Source organism: Bufo bufo, chromosome 9 (assembly GCF_905171765.1).
Source record: "Bufo bufo chromosome 9, aBufBuf1.1, whole genome shotgun sequence".
Lineage (NCBI taxonomy): Eukaryota > Metazoa > Chordata > Amphibia > Anura > Bufonidae > Bufo > Bufo bufo.
The window spans coordinates 6,181,132-6,206,583 of NC_053397.1; the positions used below are offsets into that span (position 1 = coordinate 6,181,132).

At 48.0% G+C, this 25,452-nt stretch overlaps 1 protein-coding gene across 1 annotated transcript; it reads right to left on the reverse strand.

Annotated features, from left to right (window-relative positions):
• Positions 1–17,015: 17,015 nt before the first annotated feature.
• LOC120979307 lies at positions 17,016–23,329 on the reverse strand. The gene is made up of 2 exons (XM_040408010.1): positions 22,805–23,329; positions 17,016–18,657 (listed from the first exon to the last, which is right to left on the reverse strand). The coding sequence occupies exons 1-2, from the start codon at positions 23,195–23,197 to the stop codon at positions 18,301–18,303; spliced, it is 750 nt and encodes a 249-aa protein (XP_040263944.1). The 5' UTR covers positions 23,198–23,329; the 3' UTR covers positions 17,016–18,300.
• Between the last annotated feature and the right edge of the window lie 2,123 nt (positions 23,330–25,452).

The following is a 25,452-nucleotide window of genomic DNA, read 5'->3' on the forward strand; positions in this document are numbered from 1 at the left end:
CGTCATCTTGTCTTCCATGGATCCAGGGACATCGCCATGTACCAAGACTGCAAGAGAAGGGCTAAAAACATACTAAACATAGTCATGATAAAAAATATGTGCTAACCAGCATGATTTAGGGACATGTAGAGCATAGACTAAAGAACAGCACAATGTCAATCAGCTGCATCAAAAGCCATCAGGATACTGTCACATATTCACAGGTGCATGGACTCACAGGATGGATGTAAGGCCTCATTTACCTCAGTGAATCATGTACAGTACGTGTTCTGTCCGTGTTCTCCACGAACGTCACAAGAACCCATTCGCCTTTACACAGTCAGTATTTGGTCAGTGATTTCTATCAGTGATTTTGAGCCAAACCCATTTGGTCAAAAGCACAGAAAAGTTGAAGATATTTTCATTTTACCTTATCTCGGTGTAGCCTTCACTACTGGTTTTGGATCTTGGTCACTGATGAAAATCACGGATGAAATCCTGACCAGACACTGGTTGTGCCTTATATACCCATCAGTGATTTTCCGCTGACCATGGGTCAGTGAAAAACCCAGGAGCCCTGACCACTTTGGCCTGTGATGAGGACCAAACGTGCCTAAATAAGTCTATGGGTCAGAGAAAAGCACTGACACATCATGGATGGCATTTTCTGAAAATGTATTTTCAGGCTAGCGGTGTCCATGGAATATGGATGACACACGGAGATCAAAAAGTGGAAACGCTGACCATACACAGTCCCATCATGGACATCTTCATGGAGGAACTATTGACCATCTTGTCACCGATGTCATCACGGACACAGACATATGAAAGGGGCCTTGTATTACCACTGCGCCAAATTAGTGTAAGGAGACGCTTGTAAGAGGTTCCCATGAAGATGCCAGGGGGGCTTATACATTCTAAAAACACTCATGCACAGACACACGCCGACGACGTTCCCAGAGTAAACTTTTTTGAGGGAGATGGAAGTTAGAACTGACAATAAGAACTGAGGAGCTACGTGCAGAGATGGAAGATTAGGTCATAAAACCTCATGAAATTATTATGCAAAACTGCAACAATAACTTCACAAGAAAAGAAAAACAGAAGGTAGCTCACCTCCGCCCTGCCTACACAGGTCACAGGGCATGCCCACAAAACTCCTCCACAGTCCGTAGGCAATGGCCATAGCTTACCATTACTGCTCCCTACAGAATGACCTCCACACAGGTCACAGAGCATACTCACGTTACTATCCCATAGTCAATAAGTGATGGTCAGAGCATGCCCACAATATTATCTCATACCTCCCAACCGTCCAGGATCCGGCGAGACAGTTCTGGATTTCAGTGGCTGTCCCAGTATGGGGGAGGTATTTCTCGCTTTCTGGCAGCTGTCCCTGCTTCCATAGGAAGTCACGGCGGGGAGTGGGGGAAACCCCCCACCGTACGGTGTCAAAGGGTAAAAGGGGATCAGCCTGGCCAAAAGGAGTAATAAGGGAGCAGGTCACCTCCTACCGCGTCCCTAATCCTCTCCCTGACTCCTCACTATATGAGCGGACCCCGATGGTAGGAAGGCTCACACACTGGATTCCTAGAGACCCTGAGTCGCCCTGGTAATCCCTCACCAAGGAGCAGGGAAGAGACGACCTGTTCATCCCAGTCATGGAGGAACAGGAGTCTCTATCTGAGGCCAGGCTCCAAGGAGAGGGGAACACATACAGCATATGGAGATGGCAGGTAAGCGACACCCGTAACCAGTGGTGTATCTTGGTTTTGTGCTGCCCTAGGCAAAACTAAACTCGGGCATCCCCCTAATATAAATTTGACCCACCCCTTCCTGTCAAGACCAAACCCCTTTCTCTCTAAACCCCACCCCTTCCTGTCAAGGCCAAACCCCTTTCTCTCTAAACCCCACCCCTTCCTATGTGCCATCCACAGATCCCCCTCCCCTAAACAGTGCCATCCACGGATCCCCCTCCCCGAAACAGTGCCATCCACAGATCCCCCTCCCCGAAACAGTGCCATCCACAGATCCCCCTCCCCTAAACAGTGCCATCCACAGATCCCCCTCCCCTAAACAGTGCCATCCACAGATCCCCCTCCCCTAAACAGTGCCATCCACAGATCCCCCTCCCCTAAATAGTGCCATCCACAGATCCCCCTCCCCTAAATAGTGCCATCCACAGATCCCCCTCCCCTAAATAGTGCCATCCACAGATCCCCCTCCCTTAAATAGTGCCATCCACAGATTTCCCCCCTAAATAGTGCCATCCACAGATCCCCCTCCCCTAAATAGTGCCATCCACAGTTCTCCCCCCTAAATAGTGCCATCCACAGATTTCCCCCCTAAACAGTGCCATCCACAGATCTCCCCCCTAAATAGTGCCATCCACAGATCTCCCCCCTAAATAGTGCCATCAACAGATCCCCCTCCCCTAAACAGTGCCATCCACAGATCCCCCTCCCCTAAACAGTGCCATCCACAGATCCCCCTCCCCTAAACAGTGCCATCCACAGACCCCCCTCCCCTAAACAGTGCCATCCACAGATCCCCCTCCCCTAAACAGTGCCATCCACAGATACCCCTCCCCTAAACAGTGCCATCCACAGATCCCCCTCCCCTAAACAGTGCCATCCACAGATCCCCCTCCCCTAAACAGTGCCATCCACAGATCCCCCTCCCCTAAACAGTGCCATCCACAGATCCCCCTCCACTAAACAGTGCCATCCACAGATCCCCTCCCCTAAATAGTGCCATCCACAGATCCCCCTCCCCTAAATAGTGCCATCCACAGATCCCCCTCCCCTAAATAGTGCCATCCACAGATCCCCCCTAAACAGTGCCATCCACAGATCCCCCTCCCTTAAATAGTGCCATCCACAGATCTCCCCCCTAAATAGTGCCATCCACAGATCCCCCCTACACAGTGCCATCCACAGATCCCCCTCCCCTAAATAGTGCCATCCACAGTTCTCCCCCCTAAATAGTGCCATCCACAGATCTCCCCCCTAAATAGTGCCATCCACAGATCTCCCCCCTAAATAGTGCCATCAACAGATCCCCCTCCCCTAAACAGTGCCATCCACAGTTCTCCCCCCTAAATAGTGCCATCCACAGATCTCCCCCCTAAACAGTGCCATCCACAGATCTCCCCCCTAAATAGTGCCATCCACAGATCTCCCCCCTAAATAGTGCCATCAACAGATCCCCCTCCCCTAAACAGTGCCATCCACAGATCCCCCTCCCCTAAACAGTGCCATCCACAGATCCCCCTCCCCTAAACAGTGCCATCCACAGATCCCCCTCCCCTAAACAGTGCCATCCACAGATCCCCCTCCCCTAAACAGTGCCATCCACAGATCCCCCTCCCCTAAACAGTGCCATCCACAGATCTCCCTCCCCTAAACAGTGCCATCCACAGATCCCCCTCCCCTAAACAGTGCCATCCACAGATCCCCCTTCCCTAAACAGTGCCATCCACAGATCCCCCTCCCCTAAACAGTGCCATCCACAGATCCCCCTCCCCTAAACAGTGCCATCCACAGATCCCCCTCCCCTAAACAGTGCCATCCACAGATCCCCCTCCCCTAAACAGTGCCATCCACAAATCCCCCTCCCCTAAACAGTGCCATCCACAGATCCCCCTCCCCTAAACAGTGCCATCCACAGATCCCCCTCCCTTAAACAGTGCCATCCACAGATCCCCCTCCCCTAAACAGTGCCATCCACAGATCCCCCTCCCCTAAACAGTGCCATCCACAGATCCCCCTCCCCTAAACAGTGCCATCCACAGATCCCCCTCCCCTAAACAGTGCCATCCACAGACCCCCCTCCCCTAAACAGTGCCATCCACAGATCCCCTTCCCCTAAACAGTGCCATCCACAGATCCCCCTCCCCTAAATAGTGCCATCCACAGATCCCCCTCCCCTAAATAGTGCCATCCACAGATCCCCCCTAAACAGGGCCATCCACAGATCCCCCTCCCTTAAATAGTGCCATCCTCAGATCTCCCCCCTAAATAGTGCCATCCACAGATCCCCCTAAACAGTGCCATCCACAGATCCCCCTCCCCTAAATAGTGCCATCCACAGTTCTCCCCCCTAAATAGTGCCATCCACAGATCTCCCCCCTAAATAGTGCCATCCACAGATCTCCCCCCTAAATAGTGCCATCAACAGATCCCCCTCCCCTAAACAGTGCCATCCACAGTTCTCTCCCCTAAATAGTGCCATCCACAGATCTCCCCCCTAAACAGTGCCATCCACAGATCTCCCACCTAAATAGTGCCATCCACAGATCTCCCCCCTAAATAGTGCCATCAACAGATCCCCCTCCCCTAAACAGTGCCATCCACAGATCCCCCTCCCCTAAACAGTGCCATCCACAGATCCCCCTCCCCTAAATAGTGCCATCCACAGATCCCCCTCCCCTAAACAGTGCCATCCACAGATCCCCCTCCCCTAAACAGTGCCATCCACAGTTCTCCCCCCTAAATAGTGCCATCCACAGATCCCCCTCCCTAAACAGTGCCATCCACAGATCTCCCCCCTAAATAGTGCCATCCACAGATCTCCCCCCTAAATAGGGCCATCAACAGATCCCCCTCCCCTAAACAGTGCCATCCACAGATCCCCCTCCCCTAAACAGTGCCATCCACAAATCCCCCTCCCCTAAACAGTGCCATCCACAGATCCCCCTTCCCTAAACAGTGCCATCCACAGATCCACCTCCCCTAAACAGTGCCATCCACAGATCCCCCTCCCCTAAACAGTGCCATCCACAGATCCCCCTCCCCTAAACAGTGCCATCCACAGATCCCCCTCCCCTAAACAGTGCCATCCACAAATCCCCCTCCCCTAAACAGTGCCATCCACAGATCCCCCTCCCCTAAACAGTGCCATCCACAGATCCCCCTCCCCTAAATAGTGCCATCCACAGATCCCCCTCCCCTAAATAGTGCCATCCACAGATCCCCCCTAAACAGTGCCATCCACAGATCCCCCTCCCTTAAATAGTGCCATCCACAGATCTCCCCCCTAAATAGTGCCATCCACAGATCCCCCTTAAACAGTGCCATCCACAGATCCCCCTCCCCTAAATAGTGCCATCCACAGTTCTCCCCCCTAAATAGTGCCATCCACAGATCTCCCCCCTAAATAGTGCCATCCACAGATCTCCCCCATAAATAGTGCCATCAACAGATCCCCCTCCCCTAAACAGTGCCATCCACAGTTCTCCCCCCTAAATAGTGCCATCCACAGATCTCCCCCCTAAACAGTGCCATCCACAGTTCTCCCCCCTAAATAGTGCCATCCACAGATCTCCCCCCTAAACAGTGCCATCCACAGATCTCCCCCCTAAATAGTGCCATCCACAGATCTCCCCCCTAAATAGTGCCATCCACAGATCCCCCTCCCCGAAACAGTGCCATCCACAGATCCCCCTCCCCTAAACAGTGCCATCCACAGATCCCCCTCCCCTAAACAGTGCCATCCACAGATCCCCCTCCCCTAAACAGTGCCATCCACAGATCCCCCTCCCCTAAATAGTGCCATCCACAGATCCCCCTCCCCTAAATAGTGCCATCCACAGATCCCCCTCCCCTAAATAGTGCCATCCACAGATCCCCCCTAAACAGTGCCATCCACAGATCCCCCTCCCTTAAATAGTGCCATCCACAGATCTCCCCCCTAAATAGTGCCATCCACAGATCCCCCCTAAACAGTGCCATCCACAGATCCCCCTCCCCTAAATAGTGCCATCCACAGTTCTCCCCCCTAAATAGTGCCACCCACAGATCTCCCCCCTAAACAGTGCCATCCACAGTTCTCCCCCCTAAATAGTGCCATCCACAGATCTCCCCCCTAAACAGTGCCATCCACAGATCTCCCCCCTAAATAGTGCCATCCACAGATCTCCCCCCTAAATAGTGCCATCCACAGATCCCCCTCCCCTAAACAGTGCCATCCACAGATCCCCCTCCCCTAAACAGTGCCATCCACAGATCCCCCTCCCCTAAACAGTGCCATCCACAGATCCCCCTCCCCTAAACAGTGCCATCCACAGATCCCCCTCCCCTAAACAGTGCCATCCACAGATCCCCCTCCCCTAAATAGTGCCATCCACAGATCCCCCTCCCCTAAGTAGTGCCATCCACAGATCCCCCTCCCCTAAATAGTGCCATCCACAGATCCCCCCTAAACAGTGCCATCCACAGATCCCCCTCCCTTAAATAGTGCCATCCACAGATCTCCCCCCTAAATAGTGCCATCCACAGATCCCCCCTAAACAGTGCCATCCACAGATCCCCCTCCCCTAAATAGTGCCATCCACAGTTCTCCGCCCTAAATAGTGCCATCCACAGTTCTCGCCCCTAAATAGTGCCATCCACAGATCCCCCTCCCCTAAATAGTGCCATCCACAGATCCCCCTCCCCTAAATAGTGCCATCCACCGATCCCCCCTAAACAGTGCCATCCACAGATCCCCCTCCCTTAAATAGTGCCATCCACAGATCTCCCCCTAAATAGTGCCATCCACAGATCCCCCCTAAACAGTGCCATCCACTGATCCCCCTCCCCTAAATAGTGCCATCCACAGTTCTCCCCCCTAAATAGTGCCATCCACAGATCTCCCCCCTAAATAGTGCCATCAACAGATCCCCCTCCCCGACGCTCACAGGAGAACATATATAAACGAATCATTAACTTTAACTTTAATCATTGCTGATCTCTTTACTGGATATCTTACTCTGTCTTGACTCTTAGCTCTGGTAACAGCAGGTAGTGCGGGCGACGCTCACTCACTGACATCACGCGCCTGCTCCTCCCACTAGGCGGCGCAGGCGCGTGACGTCAGTGAGTGAGCGCCGCCCGCACTGCCTGCTGTTACCAGAGCTAAGAGTCAAGACAGAGTAAGATATCCAGTAAAGAGATTAGCGATGATTAAAGTTAAAGATTTGTTTATAAATGTTCTCCTGTGAGCGGCGTGGCCCTGTAAATTCTAACCCCCAGGCAAGCGTCCCTGTTACCATGGGAACGCCTGGGGGTTAGAATATACCATCGGATTTGAGTTTTTACGATTTCACTGAGATTGTGAAAACACAGATCCGATGGTATATTCTAACACCCAGGCAAGCGTCCCCGTCACCATGGGAACTCCTGGGGGTTAGAATATACCATCGGATCTTCTGAGTATACCGGCGGCAACATATAGGACGGATGGGACAGGGGCAAACAAGGCATTTTGCCGCCCCATTGGCAAGTGCCGCCCTAGGCAAATGCCTTGTTTGCCTCGTGATAGATACGCCACTGCCCGTAACACACTTACCTGCCACAGACACACTGACTGGAACCCGTGCACTAGTGCTGGTGTCCACACCAACATTAAAGGGCACAGCACACACCACAAACCACACAGAAACCCAGGACACCCATAGCTGCAATAAACATGAGACAGGGGAATGTCTAGTAAACATGACACCAAACACCACCAGACATGTAACACCAAACTAGACATACAGGGTGGGCCATTTATATGGATACACCTTAATAAAATGGGAATGGTTGGTGATATTTTTTTTTTAAATTAATTATCTTTATTAATTAGTATATCAAACAAATTACAAGACAAAAAAGAATACAGAAAATAATTAAATAACTCATGAAAGAATAAAGTTACGTTAAAACCAAGAACACCATTGTTTTTCTTGTGAAATTCCCAATAAGTTTGATGTGTCAAATGACCCTCTTCCTATTGAAAAAACAAAAGTTGGATTCAAAATGGCCGACTTCAAAATGGCCGTTATGGTCACCACCCATCTTGAAAAGTTTCCCCCCTCACATATACTAATGTGCCACAAACAGGAAGTTAATATCACCAACCATTCCCATTTTATTAAGGTGTATCCATATAAATGGCCCACCCTGTACAACACCCTGAACATAACTCACTCCATACAAATAGGGACAGGAAGGGAAGGCGACACCGGGATGACATTGATGACCACAAGGGTGGCCCTCACTGGACAGATGGTAAAGCCAGGAGCAGTGAACCACCAGCCCACACCAAGCCTGGAGGAACACTCAGCTACAGGCTGTCACGGCTGTATGTGAGCAACAAGAGCATACACAGTGAATTTAGCTACTGACCGGACCCAAACTAGGGAGGATAAAGGGTGACCCCTGTCAGACCCTAAAAGCTCTCCCTATGCTGCTAAGCACATGTCCGGATCCAAATGGTGGATCGAGACATGCCCGCGTACCTAAGGCTGATGACCACTGTAACCCCTACAATAGTGGAAGGGGCACGGCCACCGGTGCCCTGCTCAGTATATGGACGGAACCGGGGTCGCCTCGGATCCAGTCAGCAAACAAACCGATACACACAATGTCTGCACACTTAACTGAAGGAGCTTCAGCAGCAGTGAAAACAGATCCAAAGACAGCTGACAATATCCGAGACTTGCTTCAGCAGAACACAGGTCCAGTGAAATGATATCACACAAGTGAAGATACTCAAGCGAGAGATACAACTCAAATTAAAAATATAATCCGCACCCTACAAAGAAGGAGGGGTGATTTAAAGGCAGAGAAATCAAACACAGGAGGGACAGCTGGGAGGAAGGAAACAGAAAGTAAAGACCTCATCACAGGGGCGGAGAAACAGAGCAGAGAGAACTCCTCCAAGCTCTAGTAGTGACATCATCACAGGGGTGGAGAAACAGAGCTGTGAGAACGTCCCAAAGCTCTGGTAGTGACAGTACCCCGCCTCTACGGGTGGACTCCGGACACCCAGGACCCACCTTCTCAGGATGAGCCCTATGAAATGCCCTGATGAGGCGAGTGGCTTTAATGTCCGACACCGGAACCCACATCCTCTCCTCAGGACCATAACCCTTCCAATGAACGAGGTACTGAAGAGAACCGCGGACAATGCGAGAGTCCACAATTCTGGAAACCTCAAACTCCAGATTGCCATCAACCAAAATCGGAGGAGGAGGCAAAGAGGAGGGTACCGTGGGCTGGACATATGGTTTTAAGAGAGATCTGTGAAATACATTATGTATCTTCCAAACCCGTGGAAGATCAAGACGGAAGGCAACAGGATTGACGACTGACAAGATTTTATAAGGCTCAATAAACTTGGGACCCAATTTCCAGGAGGGAACCTTCAGTTTAATATTTCTTGTAGACAACTACACCAGATCACCCACATTCAGGTCCGGACCAGGCACACGTCTCTTATCAGCCACACGCTTATATTTCTCACTCATCTTTCTAAGATTACTCTGAATCTTTTGCCAAATGGTAGACAAAGACGAGGAAAATCTCTCCTCCTCAGGCAAACCAGAAGGAGCCCCTCCCGAGAATGTCCCAAACTGCGGATGGAACCCATATGCACCAAAGAATGGTGACCTATAAGAAGATTCCTGACGACGGTTGTTCAGAGCAAACTCAGCAAGAGGGAGAAATGAACACCAATCCTCCTGGTTCTCTGCCACAAAACAGCGCAAATATGTCTCCAGATTCTGATTGACGCGTTCAGTCTGACCATTCGACTGCGGGTGAAAAGCAGAAGAGAAGGACAGCCGAACCCCCAGGCGAGAACAGAAAGCCTTCCAGAATCTGGACACAAACTGCGTGCCTCTATCGGAAACAATATCAGAGGGAATGCCATGCAATTTAACAATATGGTCGACAAAAGCTTGCGCCAACGTTTTAGCATTGGGTAAACCAGGGAAAGGTACGAAATGAGCCATCTTGCTAAAACGGTCAACCACCACCAGGATCACCGACTTCCCTGAGGAACGAGGAAGATCCGTGATAAAGTCCATGGACAGGTGTGTCCAAGGACGGGAAGGTATGGGTAACGGGAGAAGGGGACCTGAAGGCCGTGAACGAGGGACCTTAGCGCGAGCGCACGTCTCACAAGCAGCCACAAAACCCTCCACCGACTTACGAAGAGCCGGCCACCAAAATCTCCGAGCAATGAGATCTACCGTGGCTCTACTCCCGGGGTGACCAGCAAGAACAGTATCATGATGCTCCTTGAAGAGTTTGTGACGTAACTCAGGAGGCACAAACAACTTCCCAGAAGGACAACGGGCAGGTGCATCAGTCTGGGCAGCCTGGACCTCGGCCTCCAAATCAGAATACAGAGCAGAAACAACTACCCCCTCCGCCAAAATGGGACCCGGGTCCTCGGAGTTTCCTCCTCCCGGAAAACAGCGAGAGAGAGCATCAGCCTTCACATTTTTGATCCCAGGGCGGAATGTAACGACAAAATTGAATCTGGAGAAGAACAGAGACCATCTGGCCTGTCTCGGATTCATACGCCTGGCCGACTCCAAGTACGCCAGATTCTTATGATCGGTAAAAACGGTGATAGAGTGCCTGGCCCCCTCCAACCAATGGCGCCATTCCTCGAAAGCCAACTTGATGGCCAACAACTCCCTATCTCCCACATTATAGTTTTTCTCTGCCGGGGAGAGTTTTTTAGAGAAAAAGGCACAGGGTCGCCATTTGGCAGGAGAAGGGCCCTGGGACAAAACCGCACCCACACCCACCTCGGAAGCATCCACCTCAACAATAAAAGGTAAGGAAACATCGGGATGCACTAAGACGGGAGCAGACGCAAAACTCTCTTTAATCTTAGAAAAAGCTGCAAGCGCCTCCTCCGACCAAGAGGAAAAATCCGCCCCCTTTTTTGTCATGTCAGTGAGGGGTTTGACAACAGAGGAATAATTCAAAATGAACTTTCTGTAATAGTTCGCAAAACCCAGAAAGCGCATCAATTCTTTCTGATTCTCAGGAAGCTCCCACTCAAGTACAGCACGGACCTTCTCCGGATCCATGCGAAAACCAGAAGCAGAGAGGAGAAAACCCAGAAATTTAATCTCCGATACCATAAAAACACATTTCTCCAGCTTGGCGTACAATTTATTTTCCCGCAGAATCCGCAGAACCTGAAAAAGATGATCCTGATGGGTCTAAACATCAGGGGAAAAAATCTAAATATCATCAATACAAATTTCCCCATTAAATGGTAGAAAATACTGTTAACAAAATGCTGAAAGACGGCCGGAGCATTCATCAGGCCGAAAGGCATAACGAGATTCTCGAAATGCCCGTTAGGGGTATTAAAGGCCGTTTTCCATTCATCCCCCTCTCTGACCCTGACCAGGTTGTACGCGCCTCTCAAATCCAATTTGGAAAAAACCTTGGCCCCAACAATTTGGTTGAAGAGGTCCGGGATCAGAGGAAGGGGATGGGGATCGCGAATCGTGATACGGTTCAGCTCCCTAAAATCTAGGCAAGGTCTCAGAGAGCCATCTTTTTTTTTAACAAAAAAAAAACCAGCGGCAAGAGGTGATTTTGAGGGACGAATATGCCCCTTATCGAGACTCTCAGAGATATAGGTTCGCATTGCGATTCTTTCCGGTTGTGAGAGATTGTAGAGGCGTGCTTTTGGCAGCTTGGCGCCGGGAATGAGGTTAATGGGACAGTCAAACTCCCGGTGAGGAGGTAGCTCCTGAACACTGCTCTCGGAAAACATGTCCGAGAAATCAGAGAGAAATGATGGCACAGTTTTAGTAGACACCTCTGCAAAAGTCGCTGTGAGACAATTCTCTCTACAAAAGTCACTCCACTCATTTATTTGCCTTCCTTGCCAATCAATAGTGGGGTTATGTCTAATGAGCCAGGGTAACCCCAAAACTAGAGGAGAAGGCAATCAGGCAATCCGTTAAGGACAAAACAAGATATATCCTCCACATGAGTGTCACCTACAGCTAACCGGATATTGTGAACAATGCCCTTCAGGGATCTCTGTGAGAGTGGAGCAGAGTCAATAGCAAAAACAGGTATATCCTTTTCTAATGTGCAAACCTGAAAACCATGCATGGCTACAAATTGAGTGTCAATAAGATTGACGGCCGCTCCACTATCGACAAAAATCTCACAAGAAATGACTTTGCTCTCTAGCGCCACCCTGGCAGAAAGGAGAAAACGGGAACTGCAGGTCAGAGGAAAAGCATCAATTCCTACATCAACTTTGCCCAAAGTAGCAGATGAAGCAGAGTTTGATGATTTACCTTTTGAGGTTTTTCTCTTATTATCACTCTTAGTACAGTTCAAGAATCTCCTAGACGGACAAACATTTGCCAAATGACCTATGCCCCCACAACAAAAACACACCATTCTCTGAGGACTAAATCCTCTTTTATCAGGGGCAAGTCGACCTAGCTGCATGGGCTCCTCCTCAGAGGGGACCGAGACAGGATGAGGCCCCTGCACACTGAATGAGTCCGCACCACTGCCCCTAGACTGACAATGGCTGGACAGAGAGGTCTCGTTTCTTTCTCTTAGACGCCTGTCAAGGTGTACCGCCAATGACATGGCAGACTCTAAGGACGTTGGTCTCTCATGGAAAAACGCATCTTTCAATCTCTCTGAGAGACAATGACAGAACTGACTCCGGAGTGCAGCATCATTCCAACCTGAATCAGCTGCCCATCTCCAAAATTCAGAACAATAAAGCTCCGCAGACAGTTTGTTCTGGCATAAAAAACTTAAGTTAGATTCGGCCAGAGCAACATGATCCGGGTCATCATATATCTGCCCCAGGGCCACAAAAAATCTTTCCACGGATCGAAGGGAGGGATCCCCCGATGGCAGCGAAAAAGCCCAAGTCTGAGCATTACCCCTGAGCAGGGAGATGACAATCCTCACCCTCTGCTCCTCATTACCAGAGGAATGGGGACACAAGCAAAAATGGAGTTTGCATGCCTCTCTGAAGCGAACAAAATTCTCACTGCCCCCGGAGAACGTTTCCGGAAGTGAGACCTTTGGCTCGCAACAGACTCCATGGGCCGGAGCAGAGCTCAATGCTTGAAGCTGAGTCATAGATTGACGGAGATCCGCTACCTCCAAAGAAAGACCCTGCATGCGGTCAACCAGGCCAGAAAGCGGATCCATGTCAAAAAGGACGGTTTTGGCGGATTATAATGTCACGGCTGTATGTGAGCAACAAGAGCATACACAGTGAATTTAGCTACTGACCGGACCCCATATTGGATCGAGACATGCCCGCGTACCTAACGCTGATGACCACTGTAACCCCTACAATAGTGGAAGGGGCACGGCCACCGGTGCCCTGCTCAGTATATGGACGGAACCGGGGTCGCCTCGGATCCAGTCAGCAAACAAACCGATACACACAATGTCTGCACACTTAACTGAAGGAGCTGCAGCAGCAGTGAAAACAGATCCAAAGACAGCTGACAATATCCGAGGTACTTGCTTCAGCAGAACACAGGTCCAGTGAAATGATATCACACAAGTGAAGATACTCAAGCGAGAGATACAACTCAAATGAAAAATATAATCCGCACCCTACAAAGGAGGGGTGATTTAAAGGCAGAGAAATCAAACACAGGAGGGACAGCTGGGAGGAAGGAAACAGAAAGTAAAGACCTCATCACAGGGGCGGAGAAACAGAGCAGAGAGGACTCCTCCAAGCTCTAGTAGTGACATCATCACAGGGGTGGAGAAACAGAGCTGTGAGAACGTCTCAAAGCTCTGGTAGTGACACAGGCATCCAGCAGAGACTAAATAGCCCAAGCAGCCGCACCCACAAACACATAAACCCAGTGTTCACAAAACACTAGGAAGGGAGTTAACCTTTCCAACACCAGACAGAGGAAGGAAGCCACTTAAAGGGGAAGTGCACACACAAGCAAACTAAGCCACACGTTACCACCGGCAACAGAATGCGTGGCAACAGTGTCACAGCGTTCACCATAGGCCGTGACACTCCAACCCCTCAAAGCCCCCCCCCCAAAAAAAGGGGGTAGTAGGGGAAAGTAACAGGATCAGCGTCAGAGCAAGGATGTCTAAGACTGCCGCCAGCCCCTGGAGCAACAAACAGGAACCAGGGCACCAGCCACCAAACAGCCCAGAGAAACCGCACTGAACGCTGCGTCCACCTCAGACACAGTTCACAGCAGGTCGCTGCCGGCATGCATCCCCAACCAGCACGTTACCACCGGCAGCATGCGTGGCAACCATGTCACGGCAATCACCCAGAAGGCCGAGACACTGCCACCGCATGCTCTCACAGCAACACGTTGCCGCGGGCAACCGCAAGTGTGGCAACAGTGTCACAGCGCAAACCAAAGGCCGTGACACAGAGACATTTGCCATAATGAAGCAGAGAGCCAGCATCGGCTCCCTGCTTCATCATTCCTGCCGACTCTCCTGTTGTGCATTTTCATACATATACAATATTATCTAATGACATTATAATCAAAATGAATGCTCATCTCATTGCCTTTAAGAATAAGATCAACTTGAACCAAAGTTATATTATGTGGCTGAAAAAGCCAAGATGAGTTCATGGCAAGTTCAGTCTATAAAAAAAATAATAATTGGGAACATAAATGGACATTGTATTTAAAAAGTTATTACTAAAGATATGAGACCATCTGTAAGATGTAAGTCAACTCCCTAAGACATATCTGTCTGGAGGGAACATGGTTACTTGATAAGGACTCATGTCCGTATCACACACCTGGTGTATGAGGTTCAATTTATATATTCATAATTATATATATATATATATATCTCTGCATGGTATATTTAGTTTACAACATATGTTAATCAATAATTCATATAATGTGTTATCTATGTGTAACAATGTATCGATTTATATATATGTCATACTATGTATTTACCATTTAGGAGGTATTGTAGAAGATACAAAAACAAGTAAGTTTAAGTTAATTGGATTCCAAAACATAGTTATTCATGGATGTAGATAAGTGAAATCTACAAGTTCCGATGCCCAGCATCAAAGCCGCTACATAAAATTTTCATCAAGTCAACCCATATTTCAAAAAGATAGGAGAAGACAGTCAACTCCAACAAGTCCAGGATATAGGTAATTACAAGTGTAAGGAAAAGACCTTCCTCAGTGGATTATGGTAGAAAGGTCAATGAGGTCCTGTGAAAGTATTATTAGATATTTAATTTTAATGCTTAAAAAGTTGTTACATTCACCTACAGTACCGCAGTGCCATCTGGAGGCAGATGGGCAACATTATATTATTTCATTATTTGTTCTAATACCATATTAGGAGTTGAGATAACGTCATGATGTTATTAGCATGCGAATACACCCACCCTACCTGATTGGGAATCCATAATCTAAAGGGGATGATTCTTAGATAAGGGGGGGAATAATTACTCGTGTGCAGAGTAACATGAGGGTAGCAAGAGAAAAAAAAGAAAGCTAGAGAAAAGATCCATATATCCATTGATCCATCCATTCATTCAATCAAAAAGAAAAACTTTACCAGAAGAAACTTGGATTATTCTTTTTGGATTACTAGGAAAGTTCCTCAGAACTGGTCCCATCAGAACTCTGTCTATCTTTGACCCGGTAACGTATATTTTGCCTACTACTCATGATATTAATAAGATATTTCTCTCGGTATATAGCCAAGAGTTCCCATATTGTGGGAATATATAGTGTTAGGTGCCTCCATAATGCTGATTATTCTCTTAGCAAAGATGCATATTGTTAATGGAAGATCTGACATTATTTGAAAAGAGGACCAAATCCTTGGGAAGTTATTTTCCTTAGTCTGATTGCCGAGTTGAATATTTTATCATATTGATATCATATATTTTTGATTGGTCATAGGAAAACAGAGTCAAGGGATAACAGTTATTTTCCTGTAAATCCGTGTTTTATTGTTATTGCCTGTTTGATAACAGAAGATCCTAAGTTTCTCTTGGTATATGAGTCCGTTTGTTAAAAGTATGACACTGGTTGTCATGAATCAATAAATCATACTGTGCTGATCAGATAGGGGTGTGTTCACACCACCGTGTGGTACATTTTGGGTGTTACGTTGTAACTTCATCATTTGTTTTGCAGTTGTATTGTTTCTATATTCTTTGTTTTTATAATAAACGATTATATAATTTTTGCATATACAATTGTTCCTCTGTTTCACTGCTTGCACAAATCAAATTAAGATACTTGATAAAAGAACTTAGAGGCGTTTTTTATGTCCGCCTGAAGGATAATATATTTTTATATTTTTTTATCCTCTCTTTTATATGAAAATTCTTTTCATATAGAAGATATATGACACTCCACACCTCTGGTCTGTGCGGGGGAGGGGCTGGCTGGCAGTCAGCCTCGGCTCCGCCTCCTTCACAGACCAGAGCAGCCAATGTCCTCCTGCTGCTGCTAGGAAGAAGGCAAGTATGTGGTGTTTATTGTTTTACATTCTGTGAGGGGCACAATGTGGGTATATTACTGGGGGGGCACAATGTGAACATATTACTGGGGGCACAATGCGAGCATATTACTGGGGGGGGGGCACAATGTGAACATATTACTGGGGGCACAATGTGGGCATATTACTGGGGGCACATAACTTGGCATATTATTGGGGGCACATAACTGGGAATATTACTGGGGGCACAGCTGGGTATATTACTGGGGGCACAGCTGGGCATATTATTGGGGGCACAGCTGGGCATATTACTGGGGCACATAACTGGGCATATTACTGGGGGCACAGCTGGGCATATTACTAGGGCACATAACTGGGCATATTACTGGGGCACATAACTGGGCATATTACTGGGGGCACATAACTGGGCATATTACTGGGAGCACATAACTGGGCATATTACTGGGGGCACAGCTGGGCATATTATTGGGGGCACATAACTTGGCATATTACTGGGGGCACATAACTTGGCATATTACTGGGGGCACATAACTGGGCATATTACTTGGGGCACATAACTGGGCATATTACTGGGGGCACATAACTGGGCATATTACTGGGGGCACATAACTGGGCATATTACTGGGGGCACAGCTGGGCATAATTCTGTGAAGGAGGCAAAATGTGGGCATGAATACTGTGCGGTGGCATGAAGGGGGAATAATTACTATGTAGGGGCATTAAGGGGACTGGGTGGGATTAGGTGTATAGTTATGTTTTGCTCTTTGTTTGTTTACAATGTTGGGAGGTATGTAATTGGATAGGGTCAGTAGATGATGATCACAGCTCACCTTAATCCCCTCCATGCACAACGACCTTTTCAAGGGTCACAGGTCATGCCAACCACGATCTCTGACAGAAGTGAATTGATGATGGTCGCAGTGTGCCCCCCCCCCCCCCCAGCATGCCCACTACACTCTCCATAGCAGTCAGTAGGTGATGGTCACAGCTCGCCCTCCCTCTGCACGGGTCACAGAACAGTTGTAGACTGGCATTCTCTCCTATTATATCCCGGGAGGGGGGGGGGGGTACCTCCTCTCTCCATCTCACCTTGCTTGATCCAAATGAGCCCCATGTTTGAAGTGCAATTTGACCTTTTATTAAATTATATATACAGAAGCTTTTTGTATTCAGTGTCTTCAGGGTCTCGTGATGTTTGTGCTTGGTTGCTGTGGGTGGTGTTTTTGTGCCTTCACACTTGGAACCAGTATCCTGGTGGCTTTTACAGGATGATGACTCTCTGAATCAGCCCCAGTATCAGTACTCGGTATCAGTACTCTCCATCACTGAGAGAAGTATCAGTAGCCCAGAGATCAACAGTGGTGGCCAACAAACAATGCCAAGAGAAACCCGATGAAGCCCCAATGCAGGGGTTAAACCGTGGCTTTTCTGTTCTGTTGTACCAAGGTTCAAAAATATACTGATGCCTCCAAAGAAGTTGGGGTGGATGAAGAAAAGTCCCTGTGTTTACTGACAGTAACCCTGCCTAAAAGCAGAGTACCCGCCACCATGTTGATGCCGCCACTATCATGACCATCTTGCCTCTACCTTTGGTCCCCTGAGGAGAATCTATCTAAAAGGAGAAACACGTTGGGACAAGAACAAAGTCTTGGAGGAAACTAGAAGGGCCATTTAGGTGACATTGAGAAGTGGAGTTGCCCCTGTTGGGGCAGGTGTTCTGCTTTTAGGCAGGGACACCACAGGGACTTTTTTTCCTACCCCAACTTCTTTGGTGGCTTCAGTATAAACACAGTGAGCACAAAGCACTGATAGATGTAACTGTAACAAACCCTCAGCTGTGAGACGTGTCTGCTCTGAACAGGTAATAGGAAAAGGAATGCTATCATTTCCTGACAGCAATAAGAGATCTTGAAAACATTAAGACCATACAATGATTCTGCTTTACACGTATTTATTTTACTTATATAGCACCAACATATTCCGCACGGAGTGCACCCGGGCTGTAGTTAGTGATATACCGTATGATTGCTGGTGTGGTTAGCTTTGCTCGCCTACGGGGTCTGCAGCAGACCCTCACTTTGCCCCACTTGCTCTGTAGGCTCCGCCCTTCTCTCGCCTGCCAATCCCTGCTGCACCTTGGCCTGATATTGCTGTATGAGGTGTAACATCACATCCGCCATCCCTGGGTCTTCAGGGTTTAATTCACCCAGATGTGGACCGATCATAGATTGAACATAAGCCTTCCTCTTCTCATCGGCCGCCTCCTGGACGACAACCTCAATATCCCGCAGGACGAGCTCTTCATGCCGCCTGCGATTATAGTACTGCAGGTGCTTCTGTAGAAAGGGGAAGCGCGGTGAATAATAATCCAGCGTCACGCACAGAACCAGGAGCACAAGGCCACAAATCTGTAAGGAATAAAACGTAGCAGATTTACAACAAAGGAGGAAAACTTAAAGGGTGACTCCACCCAGCAGACAATCCTTCCGGGCTTAGTGCAGGTCCTCTTCTCTGTCCACATCTCATTTTTAAAAGACAAAGAAGGGTGAGGCATATATGTAAAAACATATACACCTAAATAAGTGACCACACTGTTGGCGCCAGTCTATTCATCCCAACCGGAGATGGCAGATTATCGCACAGGAGTACGTGTAGTAGACCAGATAGAGCGGTATATCTGTACCGGTCTATGACCATGGACAGCTATCCGTGGTTTCCCTGAGAGATTCGGGATGCCACTAGCCCACGTTCAGTCCACAGCGTAATAACAGCCAAACATTAAAAACCAATGGAAGATAAAACCAATGGAAGATGAAATTAAAATTAAATTGAACTCACTTCACCAAGGAAGAGTCTTGTGGGATAAAACCACCTCCCTCGCCTGGATCACCTGTAGAATCTTAGGAAGAAGCAGCAGTCTTTTGGACGGTACTAGTGTAGCTCAGCGCGTTTCGGGGCCATCAAGAACCCCTTCCTCAGGAGCAGTAGTAAACAATAATGATGTGGCAGGATTTATATACACATGCAACAGACAGGAGCAGGGAAAAAGAGCGCCAGGAAGTGGATCTGTAGCGTCACTTCCGGTATCGGGAGTGATGCGTTTCACGGTGGAACGCACTCGTTTATTTAAAAATAAAACATAATTAAATGTCCATAGAGGGCTTCTTTAACAATAGCCCCCCTATGTAAATTCATAAATATCGCTTCTAACGCTGTCTTGGCGAATATGGAGTCAGAGGAGGAGGGTACGGCTGGAGGATTGTGGCCGCAAACCGGAAGTGGACCGACCTCTGGTCCGTGGAGTGCATAGCTGGAGCGCACGGGGGGTTTGTGCGCATGCGCTTCAAAATTATGTGGGAAGGAGGCGAGGCACGTAAATATGCGCCGCCGGCCAGCGATCTCCTATGGACCTCCTCTTTTCGGTTTTAGTCCTTTGCTCATTAAAAAGTGGAGTGAGTTAAATTTCATTTTAATTTCATCTTCCATTGGTTTTATCTTCCATTGGTTTTTAATGTTTGGCCGTTATTACGCTGTGGACTGAACGTGAGCTCAGGGAAACCACGGATAGCTGTCCATGGTCATAGACCGGTACGGGTATACCACTCTATCTGGTCTACTACACGTACTCCTGTGCGATAATCTGCCATTTTTAAGGAAATCGTAGCACCATTTCCAGTTGGGATGAATAGACTGGCGCCAACAGTGTGGTCCCTTTTTTAGGTGCATATGTTTTTACATATATGCCTCACCCTTCTTTGTCTTTTACCTATGATGTAGCGGGTCTCCGCACATAGGTGACCATCATTGGCACCCTCTCTACACCCTGAACACCCCATTTTACACTGTCTATATTCTCACCTTCCATCAAAAATAAATCTCCAGATCCACCCTTTGGTGTCCTGCCAGTTAATCTCTGACTCCACCTGAATTTACTTCAGGGTTGTCGTCGACTAACCCTTGACCTTTTTTCCCCCTATCCATAACACATCTCATTTTACCAGTGACAACCAACCTCTCTGGGTGACTGAAAAGTTGTCACAGCCCCATCCCTATCTCTCCTACTAAACCGTGCTTTTAGGTCTTTTCTGAAATCCGTGAATTCGGGTGAATTTCTGCGGGCTCTGGAAAACCGCACTTTAGGGTTATAGGATGTCCACTATCCCAAAGCAGCAAGCTGTTTGTTGCAGTGCTTTTGCCGTACATGTTTGCAGTTATTTTGCCAGTGCTGTTGATGGTGATAGATCCAAAGATGATATACTGACAGCATCGATTTCTGATGTAAAAAAAGAGGCCCAATTGGTTATGGTTCAGTATGGAAACAAACTCCTTGAATTCGTTCTAATCAGCGTTCCATAGCAGCAAAATGTCATCTATGTACCGGATTCATGCCCAGGAAGAGATAGAGTGGCATGAGTGGGGGCACAGGCACTGCCCATGGCCATACCTCTGAGGTGGTGGAAGATCTGCTTGGTAAACGCTATGTTCAAGAATGAACTTGGTAAGATTCTCGACAAATACATTATGTCTAGAGAGGTGATCCCCTCCCTGTTGTATGAAGGTGTGCACTGCTCTACAGCCCAGATAAGGTGCAATGAAGCTGTAGAGTGCCTCTACATCGAGGCTAGCCTTGAAGGTCCCTTTGTCACAGTGGATACCATCAAGTCTCTTAAGTACCTTAATTGTGTCTCTAACCACAAATGGTCTTAAGATGGTGTCAACATACAGTACAGACCAAAAGTTTGGACACACCTTCTCATTCAAAGAGTTTTCTTTATTTTCATGACTATGAAGGCATCAAAACTATAAATTAACACATGTGGAATTATATACATAACAAACAAGTGTGAAACAACTGAAAATATGTAATATTCTAGGTTCTTCAAAGTAGCCACCTTTTGCTTTGATTACTGCTTTGCACACTCTTGGCATTCTCTTGATGAGCTTCAAGAGGTAGTCCCCTGAAATTGTTTTCACTTCACAGGTGTGCCCTGTCAGGTTTAATAAGTGGGATTTCTTACCTTATAAATGGGGTTGGGACCATCAGTTGCGTTGAGGAGAAGTCAGGTGGATACACAGCTGATAGTCCTACTGAATAGACTGTTAGAATTAGTATTATGGCAAGAAAAAAGCAGTAAAGAAAGTAAAGAAAAACGAGTGGCCATCATTACTTTAAGAAATGAAGGTCAGTCAGTCAGCCGAAAAATTGGGAAAACTTTGAAAGTAAGGGCTATTTGACCATGAAGGAGAGTGATGGGGTGCTGCGCCAGATGACCTGGCCTCCACAGTCACCGGACCTGAACCCAATCGAGATGGTTTGGGGTGAGCTGGACCGCAGAGTGAAGGCGAAAGGGCCAACAAGTGCTAAGCGTCTCTGGGAACTCCTTCAAGACTGTTGGAAGACCATTTCAGGGGACTACCTCTTGAAGCTCATCAAGAGAATGCCAAGAGTGTGCAAAGCAGTAATCAAAGCAAAAGGTGGCTACTTTGAAGAACCTAGAATATGACCTATTTTCAGTTGTTTCACACTTGTTTGTTATGTATATAATTCCACATGTGTTAATTCATAGTTTTGATGCCTTCATAGTCATGAAAATAAAGAAAACTCTTTGAATGAGAAGGTGTGTCCAAACTCTTGGTCTGTACTGTATGTGCTCACGTTGGTCGTCAGGCTACCTACCCCTGACACAATAGGTCTACCCTTCAGGGGCTAGTCCCTGTATGTATTTTCAGTAGGATATAAAATGTAGCCAAAATGGGATGTTCTGGTAATAGGAAAGAGAACTCTGACCTGTTGATCAATTTCTCCTCCAAAGCTGTTGTCAACATGCTGGACATGTTAGAATTCCTCTAATTCGATGTGTAGGACTAATCAACAATTACCAGAAACAAAGGGGTCACACCAAATACTGAAAGCAGGGGTTCACATACTTTTACCGCTCACAGACATGTGATATTGGAGCATTTTCCTCCGGGTCTATTATTTATGACTTATTTGTTTGATTTGGTTCTTTTTTTACTTTAAAGGGTTTCTGTCACCCCACGTCTTCTATTTCGATGATGTCATCGGTGCAGGCGCACTGAGGGAGCTCTGAGGAGACGAGCCTCCTCATCTCAGAGCGCCTGCGCAGATTCAACACGGGCGCGCGATTTTTGAAAAGCCGACAGGGCTGGCCGGAGGAGGAGATCCCGGCTGGCCCTGTCAATCAACAAGAGGAGGGGGCGGATTTCTGCAGCAGCTACCAGCAAGTAGCCGCCCTACTTGCTGGTAGAGACGGAATTTGCATATGATAAAACTTCGTTTTTTGAATAAACTGCTGGATCAAAGTAAGGAACACTATTATATTTTAATATATCGCTATATAACTAATTTAACTAGGCCAAAAAAAAAAAAATCACTTTAGTGGGGTGACAGAAGCCCTTTAAGGACTTGTGTAAAAATTTGATGTAAGTTTACAGTAAATCAAATTTATGATCACAAATATTCAAGCAGCCGTCATTGTCAGATACAAGATAAGCGGTTTCCTTTTGGCCTATCACCCCCTCAGTAATACTCACCTGTAAGGAAGGGAAGAGCCGACGTTGTATAACAGGGTGCACATTTCTAAAGAGGCAGGAGAGAAACTCCTGATTGAGCAGAATGATGAAGACCCAGATCAGAGGAGCTTTCCCGAGTTCTATGATGAGATACATAATATGGGCATCCGGTGGTGGTAGAGACGCACTGGAAGTTCTTCTTGATCTGAGCAGTAAATTAGAAATAACTAAGAAAGATGCCGACAGGAATAAATACAGGAGGCAGTAGACGATCCTCGTTTCTTCTAGCTCAGGACACTCAAACCTCAACCCCAGCAGCGTCTCCAAGAAGAGCAGCAGGACAATCAGAGCCGGGGTGCGAAGCCTCTGCAGATGGACGAGGCTCGGTCTCTTCTCGGGAGAAGACATCTTCATAGAGATGTGGAGGAGATCTGGATGTTGCTTCTAACGGCTGATGAGAAATGATGAAAATCTGACGGAGACAAAGCGGTTTCTGCACTCACCACTTCCTTTCATATTCGGATGGGATGTGCTGAGGAGGTCACAATTTCCGGACTTTAACCCCTTAAAGGGGTTGTCCCACTTTGCTTTTTCAATCTTACGAGCAGTAAATGTCCTGAAAACTTCCTGGTTTGGCTCAGGCAGTTGAGTGAAGGCCATGCCTCCTCATGACTCACCCTGAGAGCTCAGTCCTTGCTGCTCTTCATGTGGATGAGTCATCATTCTGGCAGCCTGCAGAGTATGTAAAGCCCATCCCCCTGCTGGGCAATCACTCAGTGACCACTGACCAATGCTAGTGAACTAATGTAGTAACTGGTGGCTGTCCTGCATTCTAATTCACTTTTACACATAAAACCTGTGTTACAAACCCATTCTGTGCAGCAAAAACAATAAATCACTACAGCCCAATTGCATGTTAGCTAGTAGCCATATGATCTGTGCTAGATATAGATAGATATATTCACTGACTTATTACCCAGCTTTCCCGATGTCCGATACAATCACAGACTTATTACCCAGCTTTCCCGATGTCTGATATTATCACTGACTTATTACCCAGCTTTCCCGGTGTCTGATATTATCACTGACTTATTACCCAGCTTTCCCGGTGTCGGATATTATCACTGACTTATTACCCAGCTTTCCCGGTGTACAATATTATTCTACACCGGGAAAGCTGGGTAATAAGTCTGTAATAATATTGTACACCGGGAAAGCTGGGTAATAAGTCTTATAGACTTATTACCCAGCTTTCCCGGTGTCTGATATTATCACTGACCTATTACCCAGCTTATGGGGGGGGGGGGCATCTGTGGATGGCACTTATGGGGGGGGGCATCTGTGGATGGCACTTATGGGGGGGCATCTGTGGATGGCACTTATGGGGGGGGCATCTGTGGATGGCACTTATGGGGGGGAGCATCTGTGGATGGCACTTATGGGGGGGAGCATCTGTGGATGGCACTTATGGGGGGCATCTGTGGATGGCACTTATGGGGGGAGCATCTGTGGATGGCACTTATGGGGGGGGGGCATCTGTGGATGGCACTTATGGGGGGGAGCATCTGTGGATGGCACTTATGGGGGGGGGAGCATCTGTGGATGGCACTTATGGGGGGGCATCTGTGGATGGCACTTATGGGGGGGCATCTGTGGATGGCACTTATGGGGGGGGCATCTGTGGATAGCACTTATGGGGGGGCATCTGTGGATGGCACTTATGGGGGGGGGCATCTGTGGATAGCACTTATGGGGGGGCATCTGTGGATGGCACTTATGGGGGGGCATCTGTGGATGGCACTTATGGGGGGGCATCTGTGGATGGCACTTATGGGGGGGCATCTGTGGATGGCACTTATGGGGGGGGGCATCTGTGGATAGCACTTATGGGGGGGGCATCTGTGGATGGCACTTATGGGGGGGGCATCTGTGGATGGCACTTATGGGGTGGGGGGATCTGTGGATGGCACTTATGGGGGGGGCATCTGTGGATGGCACTTATGGGGGGGGGGCATCTGTGGATGGCACTTATGGGGGGGGGGGATCTGTGGATGGCACTTATGGGGTAGGGGGATCTGTGGATTGCCGCCTGGACTCCTTCTGGGCACCAGAGAGCACGGCGTCCTCGGTTGCTATGACGCCGTGCGCTCCCTCCTGCTGCCGGAAAACAGTAATACACTGCTATGATCGGGCGCCCGCGCATGCGCAAAACTATGCGACGTGCGCGCTCACAGTGTGAGTGAGAGGCCGGCTGCAGGATCGCAATAGATACCAGTGCGCAGGTGCGGCATGGATGCGGCCGGCGAGATGTGGCCGTATCCATGGGATACCAGCACAAACAAAGGGGAGTGAAAGGAGCGTTTTTAGGCTGAATGCTATGTTTTTTTTAATTACATGTATTATAAGAAATGTTCAGTGGGGGGCAATGATTTAATGTAACCCTATTTAATGAAGTGGGACAACCCTTTTAATGATTTCATAACAAAAGTCCTGAAAGGCTGTTTATGGCAGTTTTAATGTAATTTACAGATTTTTTTAACACAATTTATGTGTCCCCCAATGAAGTTGCTGAGGAATGGGCTCTGAACATGATCGGTTTCCTGCAACCCCCCCCCCCCCCCCCCCCGGCAGCCAACGTTATAGTCCCTTTTTGCACTCCTTGCTGAAGG